Source organism: Urocampus carinirostris, unplaced genomic scaffold (assembly GCF_059441175.1).
Source record: "Urocampus carinirostris isolate Australia breed hairy pipefish unplaced genomic scaffold, RoL_Ucar_1.0 HiC_scaffold_27, whole genome shotgun sequence".
In the NCBI taxonomy this organism is placed as follows: Eukaryota; Metazoa; Chordata; class Actinopteri; order Syngnathiformes; family Syngnathidae; genus Urocampus; species Urocampus carinirostris.
Genome location: NW_028283134.1, coordinates 52,739 through 80,387, shown reverse-complemented (window position 1 = coordinate 80,387; position 27,649 = coordinate 52,739). Strand labels below are relative to the sequence as shown.

The following is a 27,649-nucleotide window of genomic DNA, read 5'->3' as shown; positions in this document are numbered from 1 at the left end:
CTTGGGCAGGGTATCCCAAAACTTCTTGTAATGATGGACACTTCAAAAAGGGCAACGTTGTCACAAATTTCTTCTGTGCTGGAGACTTTTGGACATTTATTATATGGTAGTTTAACCAAATCTGCCAACTGCCACAGGCAGCTTTCATAAAAAATAACCGCTTTCACGTCAACAAGACAGGGGTGCCACAAAGTAAAATAAATACGAATTTATCGACCTATGATTTCTTAGAAAACTTAACGTTGGTATGATGGTTCATGTAGTTTTGAATAGTATTCATACCAATGTATTTTACTAAATGAAAGTTGTTTTTTGTTCCAATAGAAGGTACAAACTATTACAGAATGTCCCTTTAAGTTAAATAAAAAAATTATCAAGGAAAAACAAACCAATCACCAAAAATCTTCCTTTTCAGACAATATGTTTTAGCATGGGCAGCACGGCGGCGCAGTGGTTAGCGCTTGTGCGGCACAGTTCATGTCATGGGAACCTGTCGTGGGTTCAAATCCGGCTCCAGACTTTCTGTGCGGAGTTTGTATGTTCTCCCCGTGCTTGCGTGGGTTTCCTCCGGGCACTCCGGTTTCCTCCCACGTTCCATTTCAGGTGAATTGACCGGTCCAAATTGTCCCTAGGTGTGAATGAGTGAATGAGTTGTCTGTCCCTGTGTGCCCTGCGATTGGCTGGCAACCAGTTCAGGGTGTCCCCTGCCCACTGCCCGGAGATAGCTGGGATGGGCTCCAGCCCCCCCGCGACCCTGAGGAGGATAAGCGGTACGGCTGATGAGATGAGATGAGATGTTTTAGCATGTTGAAAACCTATTGGGTGCTCTAATAGCTGTAGGAATAGCTTATATTATGTTTATTTCATTCAGAATGTAATTTGGTGGTTACCGGTTTGGCCAGCAGGATTCCCACCCAAATTAAATTGACCTAGCCTCATATTGTATTTCGCATTTTTTCATGAAGGTAGCAATACTGTAAATACATTTCAATTTTAGCTTGGACTAATCATTTTTCAGTTCATTGATATGGATATTGATTAATAATTTCAAAAAGAAAATAGTAGCGACACACAAATAACTGAATCAAACGAAAGAATAAAAAGACATTGTTGACACAAAAGCCCTTGCAGTATTAGAAAACATGAGTGAGGGAAGAAATTCGGACGAAATAATGAAATTACTGTTCCATCAACCCGTAAAGATTATCAACTCATTTAAATGAATGGGCTGTTTTTAATAGCATGTTAGAAATGAAATGTTATTTGCACAGCAATCAAACGGTTTATTGTAAAATTATTTCTGTCCTACCTTTAGGTCAGACAAAGCAGCACGTGAGGGGAAGGAATAAAAAGGTCTTGGGGATTAGCCGCATGGCGGGAAATTAAAACCCTCCTCAGAAAACTCTGTATAATATTTTTTGCATCCCACAGACGAATTATAGGGAAAAGGAGAACCATGGTTTGGTTTTGCCATGTTCCAGGCTGGGGAGATGAGGCTGTGGCGTTCAGCCTTCTTCCTCATTGTACCCAGGCGGCCTAAGCTAGCAAGGCCTCCCCTCCTTCAAGCATGTGTGAAAGCAGCAGAAAGAAGAAGAGGAAGTCTAAGAAGAATAAGAAACTAGTAGTTGTGTCATTGACAACAATAGCAGAATCACTGCCACCAATAGTCTCTTGTTCAGCACCCAGGAAAGCTGACTTAGGCATTTTCTGTGGGCGCTCAAGTTTTTTCCGAGCAACAGTTCCGTGTTTGGTTTGGATGATACAAGACCTTGGTTTTGCAGCTTTCTCAATGACTTTTGCTGGTGTTTTCCAAATCTTCTCAATTATTTGATCGGAATGGAAATCTATATTGTAGAATTCATTGAAATATCCAATTTTCCTATTTCACCTTGTGACTATGTATACGTTGTTTCAGCAATCCCTCTGGGCATCTGCATGTTATTCAAATATTCAATTGGTGAAGGATGCCAGCAATTTTTTAAACCATCTGTGGACATCACTGTTTGGGAAAATGTGCTTGTCCAACAATCATTATCACAGGAAAAGACTTATCAGATCAGTGTGTAAAAAGGAAAATGTGCCAGTTCCATATGCCATGTCTTTTTCGAAAAAGTATGTTCTATTGATTGACGGGAAAAAAGCTGGTTGTTACCCAATTGCTATTTATTAAGAAACAAAGTACAAGAAACCTAGTTTTGGAATAATTCATGGGATATACCCAGCCAAAGTGCATACATTAAAATGTCTAGCAAAGACATTGAGGTTTAAATGTAGATTTTGTTCCACTAACCCTGAAACTGTAAATAAGTAATCTTGAAAACTTCAGGAAATTGTTAAGTGGGAAACAATTAGTTTCAAATATATGCTGGAAGGGTTTCAAATAATTAAACTCGCTTAAGCAGTTCAAACTACAAACTCTTGAAATAAGACAAAAAAAATGCAATGACAAAAATTTAGATTAATCTAAGAACAAAGACAAAAAGGTCACAAAAGCTACAATTGCTAACTATTTTTTGTAAACAAAAGTGAATAAAAGGTTTGGATTTGCTAATGTGAAGGCGGCAATCACACTGCTTAGCCCATGCACAATAGTTATACATTGCAAAAAAAAAATCAAAATTTGAAGACATAATCCCAAATTAATATAAGACAAAAGACATCTTGTTTAAAAAATACAATTGCAGTCATATAGAGACAAAAAAATAATCAAAACCCCAAAACAACAGCTCAAGTTTTTCCTGTGCCCCACTTCACACTTTGATACTTTAGACAAAGGGTAAGTTTTAAAAACAAAACAAAACCAACTTGTTCAATCACAGCGAAAGCACATTCAGTTTAAAATCAATCTTATCGACATAACTATCGTCAAATAATATTTGTCACAAATTTGCAATTCTAATATGCTTACATGTGATTCTAGGTAATGAAATCCACATAAAAGGCAAGCTTTCAATACAGGTATAAAATACATATATTGCAGATTCATACAATAACAATCATATTCAAAAACATTTTTAAAACCATGGGGGGTATTGGACGAAACCAAGATGAAAGTTAATCTTTTATCTTTTCTGATCCATGATTCTAAGATAGATCTTGGAGGTCTATTTGAGGATTTGGTAAATACGCATTTATCCCAACTTCTACAGCAGGCTTGACATAGCTGGGCTTTTTCATCCTGACTCCGGCAAACGTGCCCATTAAGGCAAACTCAATCAAGCCTTGATATTCTATATTCAAATTTTGGGTAAAGGGGCTGTCTTGATTAGGCCAACTCCATAAGATCTAACATATATTTACATGTGCATGCAAGAGATGCTTGAAAAGTAGTCCAAAAGATAAGACAATAGTGGAACATACTGAGGACATATTGTGGGAAATACTGTTAGTCATCAATTTCATATAATCAATCTGTCATGGTTGTCATGGCGCCCAACTGGCCCCCGCCATGTGGCGCTAGCTCTTGTCACGGTCGCCATGGCGCCCAATTGGTCGCGCCCTTGGGCGCCAGCTGAAGCTTGTTGACAGATTGGCTCCCTGTCAATACTTAAACGCTGTCCTGTCTGTAGACTTTCGTCGGTCCGTCTGCAAATCTCCGTTTTTTCTGTGTTTTTGTGCTTGATTTTCTCCCGCCACGATCTGTTTTGATTTCGACTTTTCCGTTCCCTCGCCACGGAAGTCCCACTTTTGCGGCTGAGCAACCTACTCCCCGCGACCATCGATCTCCGGATCGAGTGTGCTCTCCTATCTTTTTCCCCCCAATAAAACTGTAAGTAACGTTACTCGAGTGGGTCCTGTTTCCTGTTCTGGTTCATGACAGTATGGACCGACCACAAAATGGACCCAGCGAACGCTCACACAATCGCGGATTGGGGAGAGCTGGAAACTCCCTACGCTCTGCAGCAGTTGCACCGGACAGGGGGTGGGGTCTGGCAATTGTCCAGTGACGTCACCGCCCTTCAACTGCTGTTCCAGCGAAATCTACAGAACAAGCAGGGCCAGCAGGAGCAATTAGCTCTGATGACTGAGCTCCTGTCGCGTCGGCCGTCGGCAACGGCCCCGCCTCCCGGGGGCTCTCCTCCTGCCGTGCTGTCGTATTTCCCGCCCATTCGGCCCATGGACTCGCCTGCCATGATAATTGCTGTGCCTCGAATGGGGTTTCCGGGAAAAGTTGGGGCCGATCTGACCGAGGCTCCCGTCGGCCTCTCCTCCACACATGTTGGCCTCCTAAAAAAGGATAAGCTAATACATATCACTGACGTCAAAAGTACACAAATGTGTTCATTCAGTGCAAACTGTAAGCTCATATCAAGCAGAGTGATGACTGCTGGTCTCACTATCACTTGTGACCCCGAGTTTTTAATTAACTAGATAATCTGACTGCAAACTGAACAAGAAAACAGTTTTTCATCAGTGTGAGTTCTTGAGTGTCTTTAAAGCTTACTTTATAACTCATTTTGTTTTTATCACAAACTGAGCAAATACAATTTATTTTACCAGTGTAGATTATTCAACGTAATGCTCAGAATTCCGTTTTGTAGGCTGACAATGAACACGACAAATATATAACTTGCCAATAAAGAATTAGCAAAATCAACGACATTTCCCCAATTAAAAAAATTAAAAGCTACCCAACGTTTCGATTGAAGGTCGTGAGAGCATACCAGACCAGTCCCTGGGTAAGTTCGTAACATAGCCGCCCACCCGTACAAAAGAAAGGTTGCCTTCCACTCATACAAGTCAGTCTGGTTGCCGTTGGCACGGGAAAGCGAGCCCTCTCTTTAAATAACGCGGGTACGTTTCATGGGTGTTTCTCTGTGTGGCTTGGTGGTTTATAATCAGTTTTTCTGAGTCCAAACCCTAGAGCCAAAAAGGGGGAGTAGATCCTCAAAACTTGAGGATGAGACCATGAGACGAAACCCATGTTCGAAAAGTTCGGTTGACACAGCCAGACCTTACAATATTTCCGGGCACCTGATGCCTGACAAATGTGGTTTGCTGTTGCTGAGGACGTCACCAATAATACAAATGTGCTGGCAAAATATTCCAGTAAGTATACAATGACTTTACTCTAACTTGGCAAATCTCTCATGACCCAAAGTGTTTGGTGACACACCTGCTTCAGGCTGCTATGTCCGATGTCCTTTTTATAATATTTGTAGTTTGGGGTAAAAAGCCCTGAAAACCCACTGGGGAATCAGATTTTCCCATTGCCATCAGCAGTGCGCATCTAAACAAGCATTTTTTTCTTAGCGAACATTTGTAAAGATAAGCAAAATCCAAACCGAATTTGCTTAAACTCAACCAAAATTCGTTTTTTTCTCTTGTTTTGTCGCACCACCAGCTTGTGTCAAAAGACTGAGAAAAACTGCACTGAATTGTTCTGCCCATACTTAGTGCAATAGTATTGCTTTATTTTTATTTTTAATTTAATGGGCTTTTTTTAAATTGTTTTTGGAAAAGCACCCAAACCTGAAATTTTGTGTGACAAATAAGTGGTGTGGGTCATACTAATCCATACTTGGGTAACTATGACGATGTAACTGATGATTTGGGACCTACGATGATGTGACAACTTCTCCCACCTGACCAATCTCATCCAGGCCACCAAGGACCCAAGACTCAAGAAAAATAATTTCTTGTGGAACCAAGAAGGGACTGTAGGCCCAATGTCACCTACCGACACAACGACAATCAGGTGTCATCTTCAGCAAACGCCCAAAGTTTTCCAAAGGTGTCTGTGGGATCACGCCCCCAATAACCGTGATAAAGACAAAGGGAGGAATGTAGAGTATTCAACGTTTGGTCAGAATTCTGTTTTGCAATGTCAGAAAATGATCAAACAATGTCAAAACATATTCCCTTAAACGTGGTCCTTTAACTGTGAGAGGCACTGCAGACCTCTTGGGTCGGGGGATTGACATTCCTCAAACTGATGCACATATCTACAGAGGAATTGGAAGGAGTAGGCGTTGTGAGGGCTTCATTACTTTTCATCTAAATGTGAATTCTGGGTGTGGGCTTGAGGAGGCATCAGTGAAAAGTTACACATAAACCTTTACGCCTGGAACTCAAGTCCAAAACCCAGCTTGTGGCCACCGGCATTGATGTTCTTGCCATCGAGGAGGGCGGACAGCGTCAGCTTGATGCCTGGCTTTAGAGTCTGAGTTTATCCTAGGCCTATGAGACTGGAGTTGTTCACCTTTGCAGAGAAGGACGCGTCTGGGTCAATCTGGTACTTAGCGGCGATGCTAAAGCGAGTGTTGCTGTTGCCGGCAGTTCAAGCCAGATTGACGGCCGTCTCCAGCTGATTATACACCTTTTGGTAAATGGAGCCCCCAAACTCGGTGCCATCATTTTTATTGGTATGAAGCTGGAACTCGTCCGTCTTGTAGCCAACAGCAAAGTTGCTTTGGGTGATTCGGTTGCGGCCGGCCTCAAATGTCACCTGGTAGCAGGCCAGCCAGCCCTCGAAGCCCACCACGCCAGCGCCGTGCACAGCTGCGCCATTGATGTCATAGTTGACGTCACAGCCGAGGTTGATGTGGTCGCACTTGTAGCCAGTCTTCAGCTTGCCCCCTTTTTTGCCAGTGTTTGGTGAAAAGGAGGAGTTAAATGTCAGCTTGAGACCCTTGGCCAACTGATCCTCGATCGTGATTTCAGTGCCCAGCGTGTTGTCAGTGTTCCACTTCTCTGTGAAGGTAAGTCCGTGCTCAGACCACTTGTACTTGGTTTCCAGAGAGCCAGCCACCTTGCTGGTCTCCGTGTTGGCTGAGCCCGTGCTGGTGAATTCCAGTCCATTCTCAGACTTTGTTTTTAAGTCCAGCTTGATAAGCCCGAAGCCGTATCCCTTAGTGAAAACATACCGAGCAGACTTTCCAAGGTCAGCGTAGGTTGGGGGTACGGCCATGATCTGGATGGGCAATTTCCATTCCGGAAATTACGGACTGTCACGGTGAAAGGGAGTAGATGAATGACATATGAAGTGAATACTGTGTTTTAAGTCAATCACATAGATATGTTATCTGACTGACAATGCTGGAATTTGAGGTTGGGGAAGGGGGTTTTATCTGCATTTGCCGTAGTGTCACACTTGACCAGGCTGCTGTCTCTTTGATGCGTCAAGGTCTGCAACTGCAGCGGCGCTGTTCGATTCTCCGGCTGCACTTCCGGACCCGGGATTTCCATCCGTCGCTGCGATTTCTCGAGCTCTGCTCCTAGTAACAACCATATCAGACAACTTATTACCACACACAACTTTATCATACACATCTTGTTTTCCTAATTTAACGTTACTGCCCTATTGATCTTGGTTGGTCTCATTGACGGTGGCAGCGTGAGCCTTGGTACAGTGGTTCAGATAATACCAGGTTGAGCTGCCCTCGACCTGGACTGCGGTCGCATTGCCCTCACGACGGTGTATGGTCCCTCACGTCGAAACACCTTGATGTACACGAGATCCCCTGGGACCACCGTCTTCTTGAATGGTTGTTCGACCTTGGACTCTTGTCTCTTCACCTGCAGGTAGATGGCCTTCTGGACAGCCGTCAATTGTCTCATATGGTCTCTCAGTTCAGTTTGCAGTTGCTCAAGCTTATAGGGACCTCTCAGATCCGGCGCTGGCATTGGTCTGCCTGTTAGCATTTCATGCGGTGTTAAATGTGTCATTGATGAGTTTGCATGCGATAACTCATCAGCGCTAACGGTAGCGCATCCACCCAGTTGAGCTTAGTACTCGCACAGATCTTGTTTATCTTTGATTTTAATGTTCCATTTACTCTTTCCACCATCCCCTGACTTTGTGGGTGATACACCGCACCCAATCGTTGTTTGATGTGTAATTTTTTGTGGGATGCCCTTCACAACCTTTTGAACAAATGCCGCACCGTTATCTGAGCTCATTTCTGACGGTATACCAAATCGCGGAATAACATCTCTGATCAAAAACTTAATTACTGTTTCCGCACCTAGATCTTTTGATGGAACTGCTACATTTTATGATATTATTCTCTGCACAGATTTCATACTGGTTGAGCACTTTGTCTACAGTGGCCTGTAAATATGGAGACCAGTAACCTTGTTTTTTCAGCTTTTTTACAACCTCCCCCCTTGCACAATGATCTATATTGTCCGCTTCTGATATCAACATAGTCAGCAGTGACACTGGAGCAATAATCAGTCTTTCATGTGATCTCCAAAGTCCTTTTTTACCACGGGTAGTACCAGCTTGTGTCGCCTCTGGTATGGTAATAGACGATAGGCGGCGCCGTCATGCTTGTTTGGAAGGGTTGGTCAAGTACAGGTGCTTGAGTCTTCAATTTAATTTTGCAGGTCAGAGAGCTGCATCTGAGTGAGTTTCCGTTGTTCAGCTCTTTCTAAGTCCTGTTGCCTTTGTTGATCCTTTCTGAATTTTTCAATAGCGTGGACAACATGGTCGCGGAACTTCCTGTATGGCATTGAGGTTAACCCTACGACATCTTCCAGCTTACTCTGAACTCGTATTGGCAGGGCTCCGATGACTGCATTGCGGAACAGAGTCGAAAGTATAGGGCTGTTCTCCACTTCTTCCTCTGTTTCCTGCTTCAATCGTTTGAGCTGCCTGCCGATGTATGAAGCTGGGTTCTCAGTTTCGCAGAGAGTTTCACCTTTTAATGCCTTAGGGTCGATCTTGGCAGGGTATTCATCCCGTAGTGCTCTCCACACTACTGCACGGTAGGCGTTAAATTCAGTTCCATCCGCCATCACATCGACCATCCATCCATTGTTGCTGTGACGCAAAAGATTCTCCATCGCTGAAGCACCTACACATTGCGCCAATACTGACTTGATATCGCCGATGGCCAGCAGCTTGCCAATAGTCTCTTCAACAAACCGTCGAATCCACTTCCCAGCACCTTCATGTATGTCTGGCAGTCGGGAAATCAGTCCAGCAAGGTCGAGCGTCTGCCAAGGGATGTACTGACCTTTGTTTCCCTTGGTTAGAATCGGAAACTGACCAGGGTCTGTATATCTCTCCGGCGGCCGGATATTTGGCCTATATCTTAGGTCATAAATTCCGGTTGCACTCGTTGACGGTCCAGGTCTTTCGCTGTTCCTTCCTGCCTCAGTTCTTGTGTGAAGACTGTCCAGTTCTTCCTCCAATTTTTGAATTGTAGCGCGAATCGCCCCTTGCCGTTCTTCTTCCAAGTTCCGGATGGTTTGCCGGGCACCTGCATAGCAGTCAAGCGGTTCTTTACATTCTGCTCCGTCAAACTTTCTCCCCGTGCTACAATGCTTCAGGATAGGATGATGTTGAGGACTTGTTGGCGCGTTTCCCAGGTTTCGTGTTGGCGATCTCATCTCGTCTCCTTCTCCATCATATTTGAAATCCCCATTTATTTTCATTGTTCCGACCAAAGTTGGATACAACCCAGCCGATCCAGTTGTCGTATCAGCGTTCAATGATTTATCTTTTAGTCGACTCAGTCCTTCCCTAATTTTCTCCTTATAATGCACTCCTTAAGTCTTTAACAGCTTCAAAATGTCCTCTTCAGTATTCCTCTTCTCCCGTCGTTTCTTGCTATCTTTGCCAGACTTGTAGTCCATGATTCTCACCTCCTTGACGCCACAAGTGTATGCATCAAACGTACCCCCTTGTGGCCACGCCGGTTGAAGATTCTTCGTCCTCTTCTCCCATTTTCGTGACACCTTTTCAATCAGCTTGGCCTTGTCCGGATGACGCAATCCCAAAAGCTTCACTGGTACAAGAATGTTCATATTTATTCAATTATTGTGACCTTGCTTTTGCAAATTGGAGCAGATATTCCCAAATCGGGATGGGCTGAGGAAGATTTTTTTTTGTAACCAGCCAATTCGTGTTACGGCCATCAACTGGACTGGGGTGGAACCTTGCAAGTCCCGTCCAATTTCTTATGGGACAATCTTCACTTTGAACTCCACTCACTGAGGGGACTTCCCTATGGAGGGACCTCACTGGAGGGTTCTCAGGGCCAAGTGAGAGGAATGGGATTGGGTCTTAGTCAATATCTTTGCCAACAGCATACTTCCACTAAAAACGTGATTAAATACAATTATGTATTGTGCAACCAACTAAAAAAAATCCATAAAATGTTAGTATTATGTCACAAAAGATACTCTTTTAAAAAGACAAGAAATCTCATGTAATAGTTGTTGAAAAAAACAACTAACGTGTGTGAGCTGTGCAACCCTTCAAATAGTGCAGTGGTCACTTCATTAGCATTTGAAGAACTAGTGTTACCGGATATCAGGTTTTGGACATGTTTGTAATGACTTGGTTGCCACACGCAGGGTTGATGTTTCTTATCGTTATTTCACAAGATGATCACAAAAACTTAAATGACAATATTACAGTTCAATCTAAGAAAAAAAGACAAGACAGTGATGAAAGCAACTATTTATTGTAAATAAAAGTAAAGAAATGGTTTCTATTTGTTGATGAGACAGCGACATAATGACTCAAGTCTGAATACTTTCATGACAATCACACAGCAGACACCATACGTTATTTACAAATTGCAAAAAATAAAAACATAAATGACAGAATCACAGTTTAACGAGACCAAATCAAATGCAGTCAGATCAATACAAAAAAAGAGGATGAGATCAGTGAAATAGAAACCCAACAAGGGCTGATGGGAAAAGATAGTTCATCTCTTGTCTCCTTAAAACTTTGGACACTTGGAATTAACTTAAGATGCTTTGATTATTGATCAAATCTAAATTTATGACGTTTTTGAATCACTGAAAATCGCATTCTGTAGAAAAAAAAACAACTCGTCTATGGAACAATGTACAAAAAATATCCACCAACAAATTCACATTTCAAATATGCTTACATGTGATGCAAATAATGAAATCCTAGTATAAGTATGCTTTGATTAAAGATATATTTATAAATGGTAAAGTCATACAATGAGAATGAGATTTTTTTTAAACGGGGGATGGGGTATTGCACAAAACCCATACAAGGGATTGAACCAAGATATATATGAGGGATTAAACAGGGATATAATTCTTATCTTGTTTGAATTCATCCTCACTATCAGGAATTGATGTTCAGCGACTGGAAAAGACCATGGGGTACACTTTTCCATTTTCAGATGCGTGATTCTAAAATGCATCCAGGGGTTTGTATTTGAGGTGTCAGTGCATTTTTCGCAACATACATTTATCCCAACTATATAAAGGTGGCCCCGCGACCCTACTGAGGATAAGCGGTGCAGCTAATGAGATGAGATGAGATATAAAGGTGGCTTGAGATAGCTGCTTCTTTTCACCCTGACTTGGCAAACGTGCAACCTATAAAGCCAGACTAGATCAAGATGCGCTAATTCAGTTAACCTGGAATAATTATTTTTCCACAAGAAAGCGGCCATGTCACTCGGGTCAGGGTGACACAACCACCCTGTAAAGAGGCTAACTAGTTTAAGTCAACAGGAAATGTATACTATATCATAGTAATTACTGTATTGATATTCATCATTTAGTTTCATTTAATGAATCGAAAAAGGAAACAAGCTGCAAGACTTGTGCATTAAAAAAAAAAAACATTTTCATAACGAGAACAACAATAAAAAGGGCTGAGTTTATACACATCACTCAAGTCAAGAGTAGACAAATGAATTAATTCAGTGTTTTTTTAAATGCAAACAATGAGCTCATATCAAACAGAGAGATGACTGCTGTTCTCACCAACACACTTGTGATCCTGAACTTTGACTTGAGTAGAGATTGTTTGACCACAAACTGAACAAGAATATTGTTTCTTATCACAGTGGGTTTTTAGGTGTCTTTTCAAGCTTCCTTTATGGCGGAATCTTTGACCGCAAACAGAGCAAATATAATGTTTTTCACTGGTGTGGATTGTTGTGTGGATTTTTAAGGTACCTCTCTGGGTAAATGTTTGACCACAAACTGAGCATGCAAAGGGTTTCTCACCAGTATGGATTCTTGCGTGTCTTTTTAAGCTCTCACTCTCTGTGAAATTTTGACCACATACTAAACAGGCAAATGATTTTTCACCAGTGTGGCTTCTTGTGTGTCTCATTAAATCCCCACCATCTGAAAATGTTTTACTGCAAACTGAGCAGGCAAAAGGTTTTTCACCAGTGTGTGTTCTTGTGTGCCTTTTTAAGTGGGATTTGTGGGTGAATTTTTTACCACATACTGAGCAAGCAAAGGGTTTTTCACCAGTGTGGGTTCTCGTGTGGATTTTTAAGTTGGATTTCAGGCTGAATTTTTGACCACAAACTGAGCATAGAAAGGGTTTTTCACCAGTGTGGGTTCTTGTGTGGATTTTTAAGTCTGATTTCCGGCTGAATCTTTGACCGCAAACTGAGCAGGCAAAAGGTTTTTCACCTGTGTGGGTTCTGACGTGAATTAGTAAGTGTGATTTGCGGGTAAAGTTTAGACCACAAACTGAGCAGGCAAAATATTTGTCACCCGCATGTAAAATGACATGTGAATTCAAATAAGATTTGGATCGAAATGTTTTCCCACAGTGCAAAAATTTGTGATAAGTATTATCACCTTCTGACTGTTTGTTGCTAATATTTTTTGCTGAGTTTGATGTATTGTCATCAACAGTTGTAACATGTTGACAGGAGATTGTGCCTTGAGACATTTTCTCCTTGTTCTTTTCATTTCCGTCTTCTTGTTTCGGGGTTAAACAGGCCTCAATCACAGGAAACTCTCTCAAATCTTCCTCCTTTTTAATTACAATAGGCTCAAATTTGTCCTCTTCCATTTCATCATGATCAAACTCCAAAACTTCATCCTCCTTTTTGACGTCAACTGTCTCTAAAATCTCATTTTCCTCTTTTTTGATGCCAGACAACTTTGTCTCCTGTTGCCAAGGAAGAAGATGCTCTTAACTGATGTCTGCAGGACACAAGACACAAAAGGTTTTGTAAAATCTCTACACACAAGAAAAATGTATTTTTTAACAGCAAATGCATCACAACAAAAATCCTTCAGGCATATTTGCAAAAATAATTTAAATGACTATAAAACGCTTTACAGGAATATGGTGTTTTGTTTTTTTTCCTCCCAAAAGTCTTATTTCATGTTTAATTGGAGTGCCAGGCAGAACTGTGTTGTCATGTACACTACTTTGTTATCAATGACAAGAAAGACGATTCTATGAAAGCCCTCTCAATGTTTGCATTCAATCCAAAAGGCATAACCAAGTGGATCACGAGAAGCGCATCAAGCACCTCGAGAAAGGGCTTAACTCTTACAGCGAAAAGATAGCGTCTTTGGAGGCAACCTGTGAGGTGCTTAATGCCGGAAAATAAAACACTGCGCGAGCACGGTGTTGACGCTGAGGACCGTGGAAGGAGATTCAACTTGAGGGTGACCAATATCGACGAGAAGTACCTAGAGGCGGGTGGACAAAATGCTACACAATTCATGTCACGGAGTGTAGGTCCGTTTTTTAACAGATGACAGCCAATATACTTCCAAGCAACGCACCTCCTTTAGAGAGGTGAAATCCCGACCGTACCAGAGGAAGATTAAATGTTACCTCGTCCACCCTGCGTTGCTTCGGGTGGAGCATGGGGATCATACTTACCTCTTTAAGTAAGCAGAAGCAGCCCAATATTCTATGACCAACACTTTCCAACTGGATAAATATGTTTAATTGACAGGATTTATTTCCTGTTGTTTCTCTCCCCATCGTTTTCAACAGACTCAGTGTGGCGTAAGTAAGACTTCGAACATTGAGAAAAGACATGCACATGGGCTCTCTGTCAAGTTGACTACCTCCTTTTTAAATTCTGATGCAGCTTGTGTGTGTATATGTTTGTGCATGTATATATATAATATATAAACATACATACATGCACATACATATTTGGCATTAATGATGACTATATATATTTAGATATATATATATGTATCTTTTTCTTTTTGTGGCTATGCCCGTCTTGAAACACTGCACGTGACTTTGTGTGCAGTGAGGGGTTGAGAATGCTTAGTTATTATACAAAAGGATTAATAAGAGCCTGTGGTTTATGGGAAGGTGGGCCTGAACCATAAGATTTTTCATTTATCTTTAATGACAAACTTTTCATTTGTACTGGGAGTCTCCCCCTAAGCGATAGGGTTAAAGACAGGTTTCTATAGGAAGCAATGATTAAGATTCTGCCAATCATGTTTTTTCAGGTTCTTTGTATTTATTTTGTTTTCTATTTCTTAGCTTAGGTCTTAAAGGGGTATGGGGTGGAATAGAGCGCTACTTAATGTTCAGTCCATATAGGGTGGGCCATAGAACCCGGATATCAATAACCTTTCTTCAATTCGTTGATGCAGGATAAGTCTTGTTTTGTTCATGGAATGTCAATGGTATCAACAATCAAACAAAAAGAGGTAAGGTGCTTTCCCATTTGAAAAACCTATCTATCTACCTTGGTCATATGCCTCAAGAGGGGTGACCGACAGCAAGACAAACACATACAACAACAAAGAAAATAAAAGGGAAAAAATATCAAAAAAAAAACCCACATACAATTTTTGGACCATAGCCAATCCAAATGCCCAAACAAGTTAGGCACCTCGGCACCTAAGTTGGTCATGCTTTCGTCCCTCCAGATGAAACGGGACACAAGAAAGCGGCCATGTCACTCGGGTCAGGGTGACACAACACACTCTTTTGTTCAACAGCAGGGCCCGACAGCTTTCACTGGTTTACCCCTGCCACATCATACACTTAGAACGCGCCCAAACAACCCACTCATTCCTATCACCAACAATAGGTCTAGCTTTCACTAGATTTAGACCTCTTTCCTGCAGTGCACTCATAACACCAACATTGAAAAACCTACAGGCGGATATAATATTCCTGCAGATTCAGATATACTTTATTGTCATTCTTGTACACGTGTATACATAAGAAAATGTTGATACATCTGACCCGCACAGTTTCCTTGAATGTACAGATATAAATAAATGTTGTACTGCGTTAGAGTATTGAAGTACTAATAATATGCTAAATAATTATAGCTACAACGGGTCAGGACATTTCGTTCTTTACAAAGAATGACAATACAAAGAAAATTATTATTATTATTATTATACAGTAGTGCAAAGAGTGCAAGAGGAGCAGCTAACCAGATGTGCAAAATGGGCAGTAAACAAGTCACTATACAATAACAATAACACTGGAATACAATAGTGCAGAGGAGAACGGATGTGCAAAGGAGTGGCTAGGTATAAGAGAACTGCAGGAGCTATATTTGATAAACGATGAGCATGGGAAATTGAGATATAGGCGAGAAGTCAAATATGCCACTCAAAATTCTCATTCAGAGCTAAAGGAACAGCAATCTTGATTTGAAATGGAGTGGCTTTTAAACATTTATCAACAAAATCAGACAAGAATGGACGCTACGTGATGGTCCAGGGAGAATTGCATTCTGTCCATTTAACACTATTGAATATTTTTGGGTCAAATTATGATGACACTGAATTTTTTAGGAAAGTTTTAAGTTTAATACCAAATATTTCAAGCACCAACCTAATAATTGGATCTGAGCTCAATTTTGTTTTTGAGACCCTTTTGGATAAAGCAAACGTTCAAAAAGTAACCTCATCGAAATCTGGTAACCTGATGAAAACATACATTGATAACATGAAAATAGTAGACCTCTGGAATTACTTAATCCAAAAGGCCGAGAGTATTCCTTTCACTGAAGGGTCTACAATATGTATAGCCAAATTGACCATGTCTTGGTGGATGGAAAACTGCTACCATATGACTCTAATCCTAAATATCATAATACCATAATATCTGACCATGGACCTGTCTCCTTTACTTTGAAAATGGATAAAATTACTACACCACAATATAATTGGAGGTTTAACCCTCAGCTACTTGACAACAAAAAGTTGTGTGAATGCTTGGAAGGGAATATTGCCTTGTTTTTCAATACTAACGATAAGGATGACATCTCGTCCGTGTTATTATGGGAGACTTTTAAGGCTTTTTTGAGAGGGTGCATAGTATCATATCAATTCAGTGCCAAAAAAACACAACAGGAAAAAAACAGAGCTGGAAGAAGAAATAAGACGATTAGATTTGGATAGCGCTCAAAACCCATCAACTAAAAAATATAACTGGATTTGAGCCTTAAAATTAAACTTAACCATTTATTATCTGACCAAATAAGTAGAGCTTTTCTGCATGTGAAACAAAAATATTTTCAATTTGGTGATAAACCAGAAAAATTGCTAGCAGGACAATTATCCAAATTGGAAAGTACCAAACTATACACAAAATAAGATCTGACTTCGGTGTTCTCCACACTCAACATGAAGATATTTATAGAGAATTCAAAAGTTTCTCCAAAAGGCTGTACTCTTCTTAGAGTACTGCAGAAGCCAGGAGTAATGCAAACATTTTTAGGTTCATGTAGTTTACCAGAGCTTGACCAGTCTGATAGGGAGAGACTGGATGCAAAAAAATACGTGTGCAGACATCATGGATTCTACTGTATTAAATCACTTAAAAATGGATAAGGCCCTGGCCCTGATGGTCTGAGTAATGAGTTGTATAAACAATTTAGTAGAACTTTGGCTCCCTACCTGCATAAAATGTATAACAAAGCTATGAAAGATAGCACCCTACCACCCACCTTGAATGAAGCCATTATCACCTTGATCCCCAAGAAGGATAGAGACGAATAGGCCAATTTCCCTTTTAAATACGGATCAGAAGATTCAAGCTTAAAACCTTGGCAAGGCGGCTTATTGTCTGTAAGAGCAAAATGGTGCACCCAGACCAATCAGGTTTTATCCCAAAACGAAATCCATTTCACAATCATAGACGCCTTTTTAATGTCATGCACCCCCAGAGGCTTTGGGGAAGACCTTGTGATGAGCCTAGATGTGTAAAATGTTTTCGACCAGGTAGAATTTTCTTACTTATTTTCAGTTTTGGGAAAATTTGGGATTGGAGACGGGTTCATCGCTTGGATTAGGCTATTCTTCAGCAATCCCTCTGCCAGGATAGTGACCAATCAGACAACGTTGTTCATGCTAGGTAGGGGTTGCAAACAGGGATGTGTATTGAGCCCTTAGTGGTTTGCTTTAGCTCTGGAGCCCCTCGCACCAACAATTAGAGAAGACCCTGCCATACATGGCTTAACACAGAAAATACTTAATACAGAAAAGGTTTTCCCTTGTACACAGATGACATTCTTCTGTATGTAACCCGACCAGAAACTACAATCCCACATATTTTGGAACTAATTGATTTTGCCTTGTGAGAGGTAAGAGAATTCTCCCACCATGGTCCGCTGTGTGTCGTAAGAGGCGACTAAAGTGGAGGGAGCGAGGGGACTGGGGATCCTCTCTTCTCTATCTCTACTCCCTAAGAGACAGCAAGGCAAAGAAAGGGGGCTGGGTGACCGAAAGGTCTCACAAACCCTAGTTATAGCGTCATTAAATGTGAGAGGATGTGGAAGTAAAGCGACTGAGTGGAAGAAAGAGGATATCGGAAAGATGATGACTAAAAGGAAGGTTGATGTGTTAGCTTTGAGTGAAACAAAGATGAAAGGAAAGGGTGAATTACAGCTTGGAGGTATGTATGGTAGAAGGTCTGGAGTTGCAGGTGGACATGCTAGAGAAGGAGTGGCTGTGCTTGTAAAAGAGAAAGCAAAGGAAAAACTGATGGAGTGGAAAGAGATATCTTCCAGATTGATGTGGGTGAGGTTGAAGTGGGGTGTAGAAGTATGGATGTTTATAAGTGCATATGGACCTGGTTCAGAGAGAAGCGCTGAGGAGAGGAGTTCTGGAAGGACTTGTGTGGCAAGTGCGAAAGAAGGGTGGAAAGTGGTAATACTAGGTGACCTGAATTCTAGAGTGGGTGATGAAACGGTTGAAAATGTGATTGGTGTATATGGAGTACCAGGAAGAAAAGAGAGTGGGAAGAAATTGATTGAGTTATGTGTGGAAAATGAGTTGGTGATTCGAAATACATTGTTTAAAAAGAGGGACGTGAATAAGTATACCTTTGTCAGAGTGGATAGTGGAAAGTTGGTGGACAGAGCACTGATGGATTATGTAGTGGTTAAGAAAGGGATGTTAAGTAGATTGTTGGATGTGCATGTTTACAGAGGTGAAATGAGTGGTATGTCTGATCATTTTTATGTGGAAGGAAAACTGAGAATAGATGGATCGTAGAGGGCTAGTTATAAGAAGAGTGTGAGAAAAGAGGTGAAAATGTGAGAGTTGAATAAGGCAGAAAAGGAAAGAGTTTAAAGAGAGGATAAAGGAAGAGTATGAACGAGTTAGTAGAAGAGAAATGGAGAGTGTGGAAATTGAATGGAAGTGTTTTAAAGAGGCAGTGTTGAGGAGTGCAAAAGAGGTGTGTGGAATGAGAAAAGTTGGTCGAGGTATTAGGAAAGGAAGTGAATGGTGGAATGATGAGGTATCAGAGAATGTGACAGAAAAGAGACGTGCCTTTGAGGAGTGGCTGCAAGATAAGAGTGGCGGTGCGTATGAAAGATATAAGGTGAAGAAAAGTTTGGTAAAAGTGGCAGTGGAAGCAGCGAAAAGGAAAGCAAATGATGAATGGTGTCGAAAGATAGGAGTGAACTTTGAGGAAAGGAGAAAAGTGTTCTGGAAAGAAGTGAAAAGAGTAAGAAACAGTGAGTCTGGAAAGGAAGAGAAAGTGAAAGATAAGGATGGTAGATTGCTGGTTAGCGTAGTGCAGTCAGGATGAGATGGGCAGAGTATTTTGAGGAGTTGCTAAATGTGGAGGATGGGAGAGAAGTGAGAGTCGAGGCAATCGGTGGTATGGAGAGAATGCCCGTGTTGGGTGATTTAAATGTGAAGCCTGTGGAAACATGGGAGGTGCAAGAGGCAGTGAAAGAAATGAAAGGGGGGAAGGCACCTGGGTTGGATGGTTGTTCTGCTGAATGCCTGAAAAAAGGTGGCACAGCTATGATTGACTGGTTAGTACGCTTGTTGAATGTATGCTTTTTAAGTGGTGTGGTTCCTGTTGATTGGTGTAGTGCATGTGTGGTGCCATTGTATAAGGGTAAAGGTTATAAGTATGAATGTAGCAATTATCAGTTTGTTGTCTGTGCCGGGTAAACTGTATGGAAGAGTCTTGATTAAGAGAGTGAGAGAAAGAACGAATGAGGTGGTGATGGAGGAGCAGAGTGGTTTCCGGAAAGAAAGAGGATGTGTGGATCAGGTGTTTGCAGTACGACAGGTGTGTGAGAAATATTTTGCAAAAGGTAAGGATGTTTATTTGGCTTTCATGGACTTGGAAAAGGTGTATGACAGAGTTGATAGAGAGGTGTTGTGGCAAGTGCTGGTGATGTATGGAGTGGGTGGAAATTTCTTGGAAGCATTGAAGAGTTTTTATATGAACAGCAGAGCATGTGTAAGAGTAGAGAGTGAGACAAGTGAGTGGTTCCCTGTGTTGACTGGTGTGAGACAGGGGTGTGTGATGTCACCATGGCTGTTTAATGTGTACATGGATGGTGTGGTGAGAGAGGTGAATGCAAGAGTATTTGGCAGAGGTGTAGACATGATGGACAACAGTGGAACAGTGAGGCAGGTAAGTCAGTTGTTGTTTGCAGATGACACAGCGCTTATGGCTGATTCCGAGGAAACATTGAGAAGGTTGGTAACGGAGTTTGGAAGAGTATGTGATAGGCGTAAGTTATGTGTCAATGTTGGGAAGAGTAAGGTGATGAAGTGTTCAAGTGATGGAGTGGGCATGATGTTAGAAATCAGGTTGCATGGACAGGTGCTGGAAGAAGTTCAAAGCTTTAGGTACTTGGGTTGTGATGTGGCTGCAGTAGGTGGAATGGAGTGCGAGGTATTGCACAGAGTGAATCAAGGAAGCAAGGTTTTGGGTGCTCTGAGGAGAGTGATGAACAACAAGAGTATGAGTATGGATGTTAAGAGGGGACTGTATGAGAGTGTGATTGTGCCGACTGTCTTGTATAGTGCAGAGACTTGGAGCCTGAACGCAGATTTAAGAAGGAAGATGAATGTTTTTGAGATGAAGTGTTTGAGGACTATGTTAGGAGTGACAAGATTGGATAGACTGAGAAATGAAATTGTGAGAGACAGAACTGGATTAGTCGTGGAACTGAGCAAGCGTGTTGATAGGAGAGACTCGGTTGGTTTGGACATATGGAGAGGACGGATAAGGAGCGAATGTTGAAGAAGATCTACAGAGCAGAAGTAAATGGAAGGAGACCAAGAGGAAGGACGCGATTGACGTGGATGGATGGTGTTATGAGTGCACTTCAGGAAAGAGGTCTAAATATAATGGAAGCTAGAGCTCTTGTTGGTGATAGAAAGGAGTGGAGAGGTGTTGTGAAAGGATAGTGGGATTGTGGACGCGTTCTTAAGGATGGGCAGGGCACCCGTATGATGTGGCAGGGGTAAACTAGTGAAAGCTGTCGGGCCCTGCTGTTGAACAAAACTGTGTGTTGTGTCACCCTGACCCGAGTGTCTTGGCCGCTTTCTGGTGTTCCATTTCATCTGGCGGGACGAAAGCATGACCAACTTGGGTGCCGAGATGCCTAACTTGTTTGGGCAATTGGGTTGGTCATGGTCCAAAATATTTTGTGTGTTTTTTTTTTTTGCTATTTATTTCCCTTTTATTTTCTTTGTTATTGTATGTGTGTGTCTTGCTGTCAGTCACCCCTCTTGAGGGATATGACCATGGTAGATGGATAGAATTGATTTGTTTGTAACATTATTAGTTTATACAATTAATTTGACTAAGAGTGAGATCAAGCCAATAAGTTACTGATGAAGGTTTGATAAGACGATTCCCCTTTAAGTTAACTGTGGAATTTTTTTCATATTTAGGGATTGTGATCACCCAAAAATATTAAGCTTTGTTTGACACAAACTTTACTCCCTTAATGGAGAAACTTAAAAACCGTATAAAATTTTGGAAAACTCGTAATTAGCCAATCTCGTAATTAGGTGGAGTTAATGCAATTAAGATAATCTTCCTTGATTCTCATATCTCCTACAGAACATACCAATATCATCAGTAAAAGCTTATTCATAAAATTAGATGCAACTATCCTATTATACATTATACATTTATAATCCTAAATCACGTAGGATTAAAAAAGATCATCTATGTAATCTAAGATGGATGGCGGACTTGCTTTGTCCAAATTCATGGGTTACTGCAGCAGGCCTTTGCTCGGACTCAGCATGGCTGGATGACACTTCAATGTCGTCCTGCTGGCTGAGGATGAAGAGGGAAGACTGTCAGCCCTATGCGATTGGAGCAGTTATACTCTCTCTTGTGGAGATTGGTAAATATACCTTTGGGCAAAATCCAATTATATAAACACAAAAAAGATATGGAAGCAAATAGGAAGATAGTTTTTTTTTATTTTACCTATTGCATCGAATCCATTATTTTCCCAACTCTAATATGGATGGCTTTTTTAACAGTTGGAAGGAAATGGGGACCTTTTCATAGAGGGCTCTTTGCATCATTTGAACAACTTCAGGAAAAATATGACCTACCATGGACTCACCGATTCCTGAATCTGAATACATACCTGACTGGATCCAAAAATGCAAACCCTGATCAATTGGATGGCTGTCTAGCGCAGGTGACCATTCAATGACTTTCCTATGTGACAAATTGCAAGGTATTTCTGAGCCAAACATGTCTAGCCAGCCTGGAACATATTCAAATCTGCTCCTTAAATGCTAGGCACCGTCTAATTCAATTTAAGGTTGCCCACAGAATTCATTACGCCCAAAGTAAGACTACATAGTATCTTTCCTGAAATGTCTCCCATGTGTGAGAAATGTGAGTCTATCGAGGCCGACCTGTTGCACAGCTTCGCACTTTGTAATACATTTTTTGGGTTGATATTTTTAATCTTTTCTTAAGAATATTCGGCAGGCAGATAGAACCTGAACCGCATATGATAATCTTTGGAATATCAAAAGTATCCTATGCATTAACAGTGGTGCAACAACAGCTCATTTCCTACAGAATTGTTACAGCAAAAAAACTCATATTATTGTGTTGTAAAGGAAAAGAGGTGCCCACAAGGAGAAGATGGCTGACGGAACTGACAGACACGCTACACGTAGAGAAAATTCGGTACATCATAAAAGACAAAACTGAAAAATTTGAAAGGATATGGGGACCACAAATATCCTTCCTGGAACAGAAGCAGAGGTCCTGACCTCTTTACATCTGCTGGGGGTTCTTCTGAAGTATGGCGAACCAGACAGTCTTATGAGGTGTGAGGTCCCTGTATAACCGGTGCCAGTACCAGTCTGTCGTGGTTAAGAAGGACCTGAGCTGAAAGGCAAAGCTCTCGATTTACCTTCGGAGATGGATAAAGTATCTATCTCTATCTATCTACAGTGCATCCGGAAAGTATTCACAGCGCTTCACATTTTCCACATTTTGTTATGTTACAGCCTCATTCCAAATTGTATTAGTTTAATCTCTTATCTCAAAATTTTACACAGAATACTCCATTATGACAGTGTGAAAACGTTTTTTTTTTTTTTTTACTTTTTTTGATTTTATTAAAAATAGAAAACTAAGAAATCACATTTACATAAGTATTCAGAGCCCTTGCCATGAAGCTCAAAATTGAGCTCAGGTGCATCTTTTTTCCACTGATCATCCTTGAGATCTTTCTACAGCTTAATTGGAGTCCACCTCCAGTATATTCAGTTGATTGGACATGATTTGGAAAGGCACACGCCTGTCTATATAAGGTCCCTAAGTTGAGTGTGCATGTCAGAGCACAAACACCAAGCATGAAGTCAAAAGAACTGTCTGTAGACCTGCAAGACAGGATTGTCTTGAGGCACAAATCTGGGGAAGGATACAGAAACATTTCTGCTGCTTTGAAGGTCCCAATGAGCACAGTGGCCTCCATTATTCGAAAATGGAAGACATTTGGAACCACCAGGACTCTTCCTAGAGCTGGCCAGCCTTCTAAACTGAGCGATCGGGGAAGAAGGGCCTTAGTCAGGGAGGTGACCAAGAACCCGATGGTCACTCTGTCAGAGCTCTAGCGTTCCTCTGTGAAGAGAGGAGAGTCTTCCAGAAGGGCAACCATCTCTGCAGCAATCCACCAATCAGGCCTGTATGGTAGAGTGGCCAGACGAAAGCCACTCCTTAGTAAAAGGAACATGGAAGCCCATCTGGAATTTTCCAAAAAGCACCTGAATGACTCTCAGACCATGAGAGACAAAATTCTCTGGTCTGTTGAGACAAAGATTGAACTCTTTGGTGTGAATGCCAGGCGGAGGAAACCAGGCACCGCTCATCACCTGGCCAATACCATCCCTACAGCGAAGCATGGTGGTGGCAGCATCATGCTGTGGGGATGTTTTTTAGCAGCAGGAACTGGCAGACTAGTCAGAATAGAAGGAAAAATGAATGCAGCAATATATAGAGATATCCTGGATGAAAACCTGCTCCAGAGCGCTCTTGACCTCAGGCTGGGGCGAAGGTTCATTTTTCAGCAGGACAACGACCCAAAGCACACAGCCAAGATCTCAAAAGATTAGCTTCAGAACCACTCCGTGAATGTCCTGGAGTGGCCCAGCCAGAGTCCAGACTTGAATCCGATCGAACATCTCTGGAGAGATCTGAAAATGGCTGTGCACAAACGTCTCCCATCCAACCTGATTGAGCTTGAGACTTATTGCAAAGAAGAATGGGCAAAACTGCCTAAAGATAGGTGTGCTAAACTTGTGGGATCATATTATAAAAGACTTGAGGTTGTATTTGCTGCCAAAGGTGGATCAACAAAGTATCAAGCAAAGGCTGTGAATACTTATGTGAATGTGATTTCTTAGTTTTCTATTTTTAATAAATTCAAAAAGAGTAAAAAAAAACTTTTTCACACTGTCATAATGGAGTATTTTTTGTAGAATTTTGAGATAAGAGATTAAATTAATACAATTTGGAATGAGGCTGTAACATAACAAAATGTGGAAAAAGTGAAGCGCTGTGAATACTTTCCGGATGCACTGTATTTACCAGTCACTCTATGTTCCTACCCTCACCCATGGTCATGAACTGAATTAAATGAACTAAATGATGGCAGCCAGACTTGAGTTTCAAAAAGTGAAATCGATTCTGAAATTCTACTTGAAGTATGAAAACGGAGTAGAAGACCATAGAGGAAAGAGTTTAACAAAGAACCACCAACAGGAGTTAGCAACACTGAATTAAGAGATAAATTTGAAGATGATGGAAATTCAGGACAATAAGGTTTGGGAAGACCAAATATGGACAAACCCAACAAAAGAAGAATCGTAGCTGGACACGTTTAAGCCAAGTCCAAGAAAATATTTGTGCAAATGTGAGGTAGGCAGTCCTGCAATGACGAGTCCAACAGTGCCACATGCTGGTATGGGGCAAGGTTTAGTTTAGCCAACCGGAACGCGGAGATTGTTAGCAGTCTACAGCGCGCTGCAAACATGTTGAAAGCCAGCGGAGGTGCTAACCACATGTTGTGGATATCTTGTGTCTCTCATTGCAGCAACTGTAATAAAAGCCTCATCATCCAGTCTTGCGTGAATGTGGATCTTTGGTGGGACAGGTATACCGCGGTTACACTAGGTCTTTGCTATTTTCTAGTCAAATGTGTTTTAGTGGTTGACTTGAGTCTATTGAACCCTACTTTGAATAACAACTTGGTAATAACATAGTACCAACACAGTAATGACATGATACGTTTTTACATAAATTCATATCAAACTAGGTGCCCTTTGCACTAGTACGTCACAAAAGTAGCTCTCATCTGGAGGAACGTTGGTGATCCATGATATAAAGCTATATAGCTCAATTTGGATGAAATATTGTAAAATCACATTGGGAGTAGAAAAGAAGACGCCAAAGATGTTGTTAAAAGTAAAAGGACCAACCTGCTCCTTTCAACACAACTTGTAGTTGCTTGCTAATGCTAACTTGGTCCGGCCGTCGATGTTTTCGCTCGGTCTCTTCTTGAAGCTCCCCTTTAAAATGTCCTTTCCCTAATATTGCAGTCATGTAACTGGATTACTTTCCATTACGTTTAGATTACTCCAATACCAAATATGCTGATAAAAGACAAACATTTGATAGACTGGATCACTCATTGTATATCATCTAAATACGACTATCTTTCACAAATGTGAATCTATTTCTATGCGTTGTTGGTACGGGGCTTCTAACTTCCTCATCGATAGCCAACAATTTGCATCCACCCTTACAAGGTTAGCGTCTCTGGAGAGTTTGATGCCATGAATAGCACTCTGCCTATAATACTTGATACCCTTATCTACTGACTTTTGAGATAAATTACCATAGCCATATAATTTCTCTTCAGATTATGCAATGAGGAATATCGACTAAAGAGTTGCTTTCTGTTGATGTTTCGGCGGCGGCATTTTCTCCATTTGTGACACATGGATACCATACTACGGTGTGCGTGGCTTAGCATGCTCTGTGGTGTCTATTAGTTGAGTGTCCATTGTGTATCCAAGTATTTCCTGAAAAAAAAAATATATATTTACACATGTATATATATACACCGTAAATCCCGGACTATAGAGCGCACCTGATTATAAGCCGCACCCACAACTTTTTGGCGGATTTGCCACTTTTGCACTTACACAAGCCGCACCCATGTATAAGCAGCGTGCGCCCGCATTATTACTTGTAACACAATCACAAGTTTAACCCAGATCAGTCTGTAAGTTCCATGATTGTAACTTCATGGATAGTACACAATTCTAGAACAATAGTTGGCACCATAAATGGAAAGTGATAGCCGTAATTAACGTATGATGCAGACTTGTAAAGTCCGGGTCCTGTTGAAAGTAATCTAAGGAATCAAAATGTATATTTCCAAAGTTAAGGGTGGGAAAAATATATATCCACTATTGTCCGCTGCGACAACAGACAGATCTACCGGTAACTCAGCTTTACCCCAATTCCCATCACCCCGCGTTTGCTCCGCCCCTTCTTTTTGATTTGCCCATAGAACACATAACAGGATAAATCTCTAAAATAAATACATTACAAAAGTATACAGTTGCAAATACATATTATACATGGTTACACATATTTACGGAGAAAGACGGTACACCGAAAGAGTTTTCAAAGCTTCAATAATAATAATATAACTTTCATCCCAAACCGTGCCTTTTAAAGGTACCAACACGCTAGTAGATAGATAGATAGATAGATAGATAGATAGATAGATACTTTATTTATCCCCGCAGGGAATTTCAATTTTCCAGCAGCATTTTTGAACTGTGAACTTTGTGTTCAGTGGAGATGGAATAAGAGCTTGCTCTGTCCACTCCACGCATCGGCCTGGTATTGCAGTACCTCCTGGAACGGTGCATTCGCAATGATCGCAGCAAGGCTTTAGGGCTAGGACCTTAGCTTGGCCTTTTGGCTGAGAGTAAGTGTCCCGGCTCCTAGGCTTTGTAGCGTATTATGAACTGACTGATAACGGATAATGGATAATGAATAACGAAGATAGAACAATAACCCTTAAAAACCCCAAAACCCCCATCTGAATTGCGAAAGTTGTAGTCGATGTACGTGGACACCGGCAGGGCATGATGGTAGACGCATCAGGTTAGCACTGCTCGTTCTATGCGTTTATACTGTCATTGGCGTCGGTTTTAAGAGTATTGTTAATTATTAATTTTACAATTCTAGCCATTTTAACATAGTTAGAAGTAAAGCAGCCGAGTCCTGCCATGGCCGGGCATTATACCGGCGGGCGGAGACGTAACTGCGTAAGATTCTTCCTCAAAGATGTTGTGGCAATTTCGGAGGGAATGTCAAGGCTGGATTTTATTAACAAGTTTGTTGAAAAGATTCTGAAGTTTAAAAAGGAGGAGGTACATGCTGTCATAAAAATGCCTTCTGGCAAGGGCTTTGATGTGAGTTTTGAAACGGCGGCTCTTTATCAAGAGTTTTGGAATCGCTTTGAGGGAGTGAGGTCCCAGTTTTCTGGATTTACAGTGGAGAAGCTGACTGATAATGCTAACAAGATTGTCATTGTTAGAATGTTTAGTGAAATAATCAGTGCTGATGACGTCTGTTATTGGTTGAGTAGATACTGCTCAGTAAAAGGCCAGGCTATGAAGGTGAGGGATGAGAAAGGCTATTGGACTGGTGCCTGGAGGGTACCCGTCCACTTACGGCAAGATCCTCAGGGCTTTCAGGGACTGAAACAACTCCCGTCGACTATATTCCTGGGGGAAAACCGTGGCTTTATCCACTATCAAGGGCAACCGAAACTCTGTCGCAAATGTGGTGAGCATGGGCATCTGGCTGAGGTATGTGATCGAATTTTTTGTGGAAAGTGCAGAACAATTGGACATTCCTTTGAGGAATGTATCAATAGCAGAAAATGCAATCTCTGTGGAGAAACGAATCATCTCTATAGAAACTGCCCGAATTCGTTTGCTAACAAATTGAAAGCTAGGAAGGCAGTTAACAAAGACAACAAAGACAATGAAATGATGTCAGACAACATAGATAATGAAATGAATAAATGTCACAAAGACAATGAAATGAATAAAGATAACAAAGACAATGAAATTAATAAAGTCATGGAAATACAAAATGAAAATGAAC

General features: G+C 41.3%; 1 protein-coding gene and 2 pseudogenes across 4 annotated transcripts; 1 reads left to right on the top strand and 2 right to left on the bottom strand.

The window, feature by feature from the left end:
- Window positions 1-1,214: 1,214 nt before the first annotated feature.
- LOC148345732 (uncharacterized) lies at window positions 1,215-25,042 on the bottom strand. 4 transcript variants are annotated; one of them, XM_088325804.1, is made up of 3 exons: window positions 24,934-25,036; window positions 22,222-22,339; window positions 11,607-12,900 (listed from the first exon to the last, which is right to left on the bottom strand). In XM_088325804.1, the coding sequence occupies exon 3, from the start codon at window positions 12,764-12,766 to the stop codon at window positions 11,684-11,686; it is 1,083 nt and encodes a 360-aa protein (XP_088181930.1). In that variant the 5' UTR covers window positions 12,767-12,900; window positions 22,222-22,339; window positions 24,934-25,036; the 3' UTR covers window positions 11,607-11,683. The 4 variants fall into 4 exon arrangements, 3 of the variants coding, with proteins under 3 accessions (XP_088181930.1, XP_088181929.1, XP_088181928.1); XM_088325803.1 differs by lacking the exon at window positions 22,222-22,339 and adding an exon at window positions 21,579-21,652 and having other exon boundaries at window positions 24,934-25,031; XR_015848508.1 differs by lacking the exons at window positions 11,607-12,900; window positions 22,222-22,339 and adding an exon at window positions 1,215-4,227.
- LOC148345733 (non-selective voltage-gated ion channel VDAC1 pseudogene) lies at window positions 6,059-7,059 on the bottom strand (annotated as a pseudogene).
- Window positions 25,043-26,313: 1,271 nt separating the features above from the next.
- On the top strand, window positions 26,314-26,398 carry LOC148345731 (U2 spliceosomal RNA; annotated as a pseudogene).
- The last annotated feature ends 1,251 nt before the right edge of the window (window positions 26,399-27,649 follow it).

Coding starts and splice junctions, on each gene's coding strand:
- LOC148345732 (XM_088325802.1), bottom strand. CDS start 12,766: ATGGAAGAGGACAAATTTGAGCCTATTGTAATTAAAAAGGAGGAAGAT.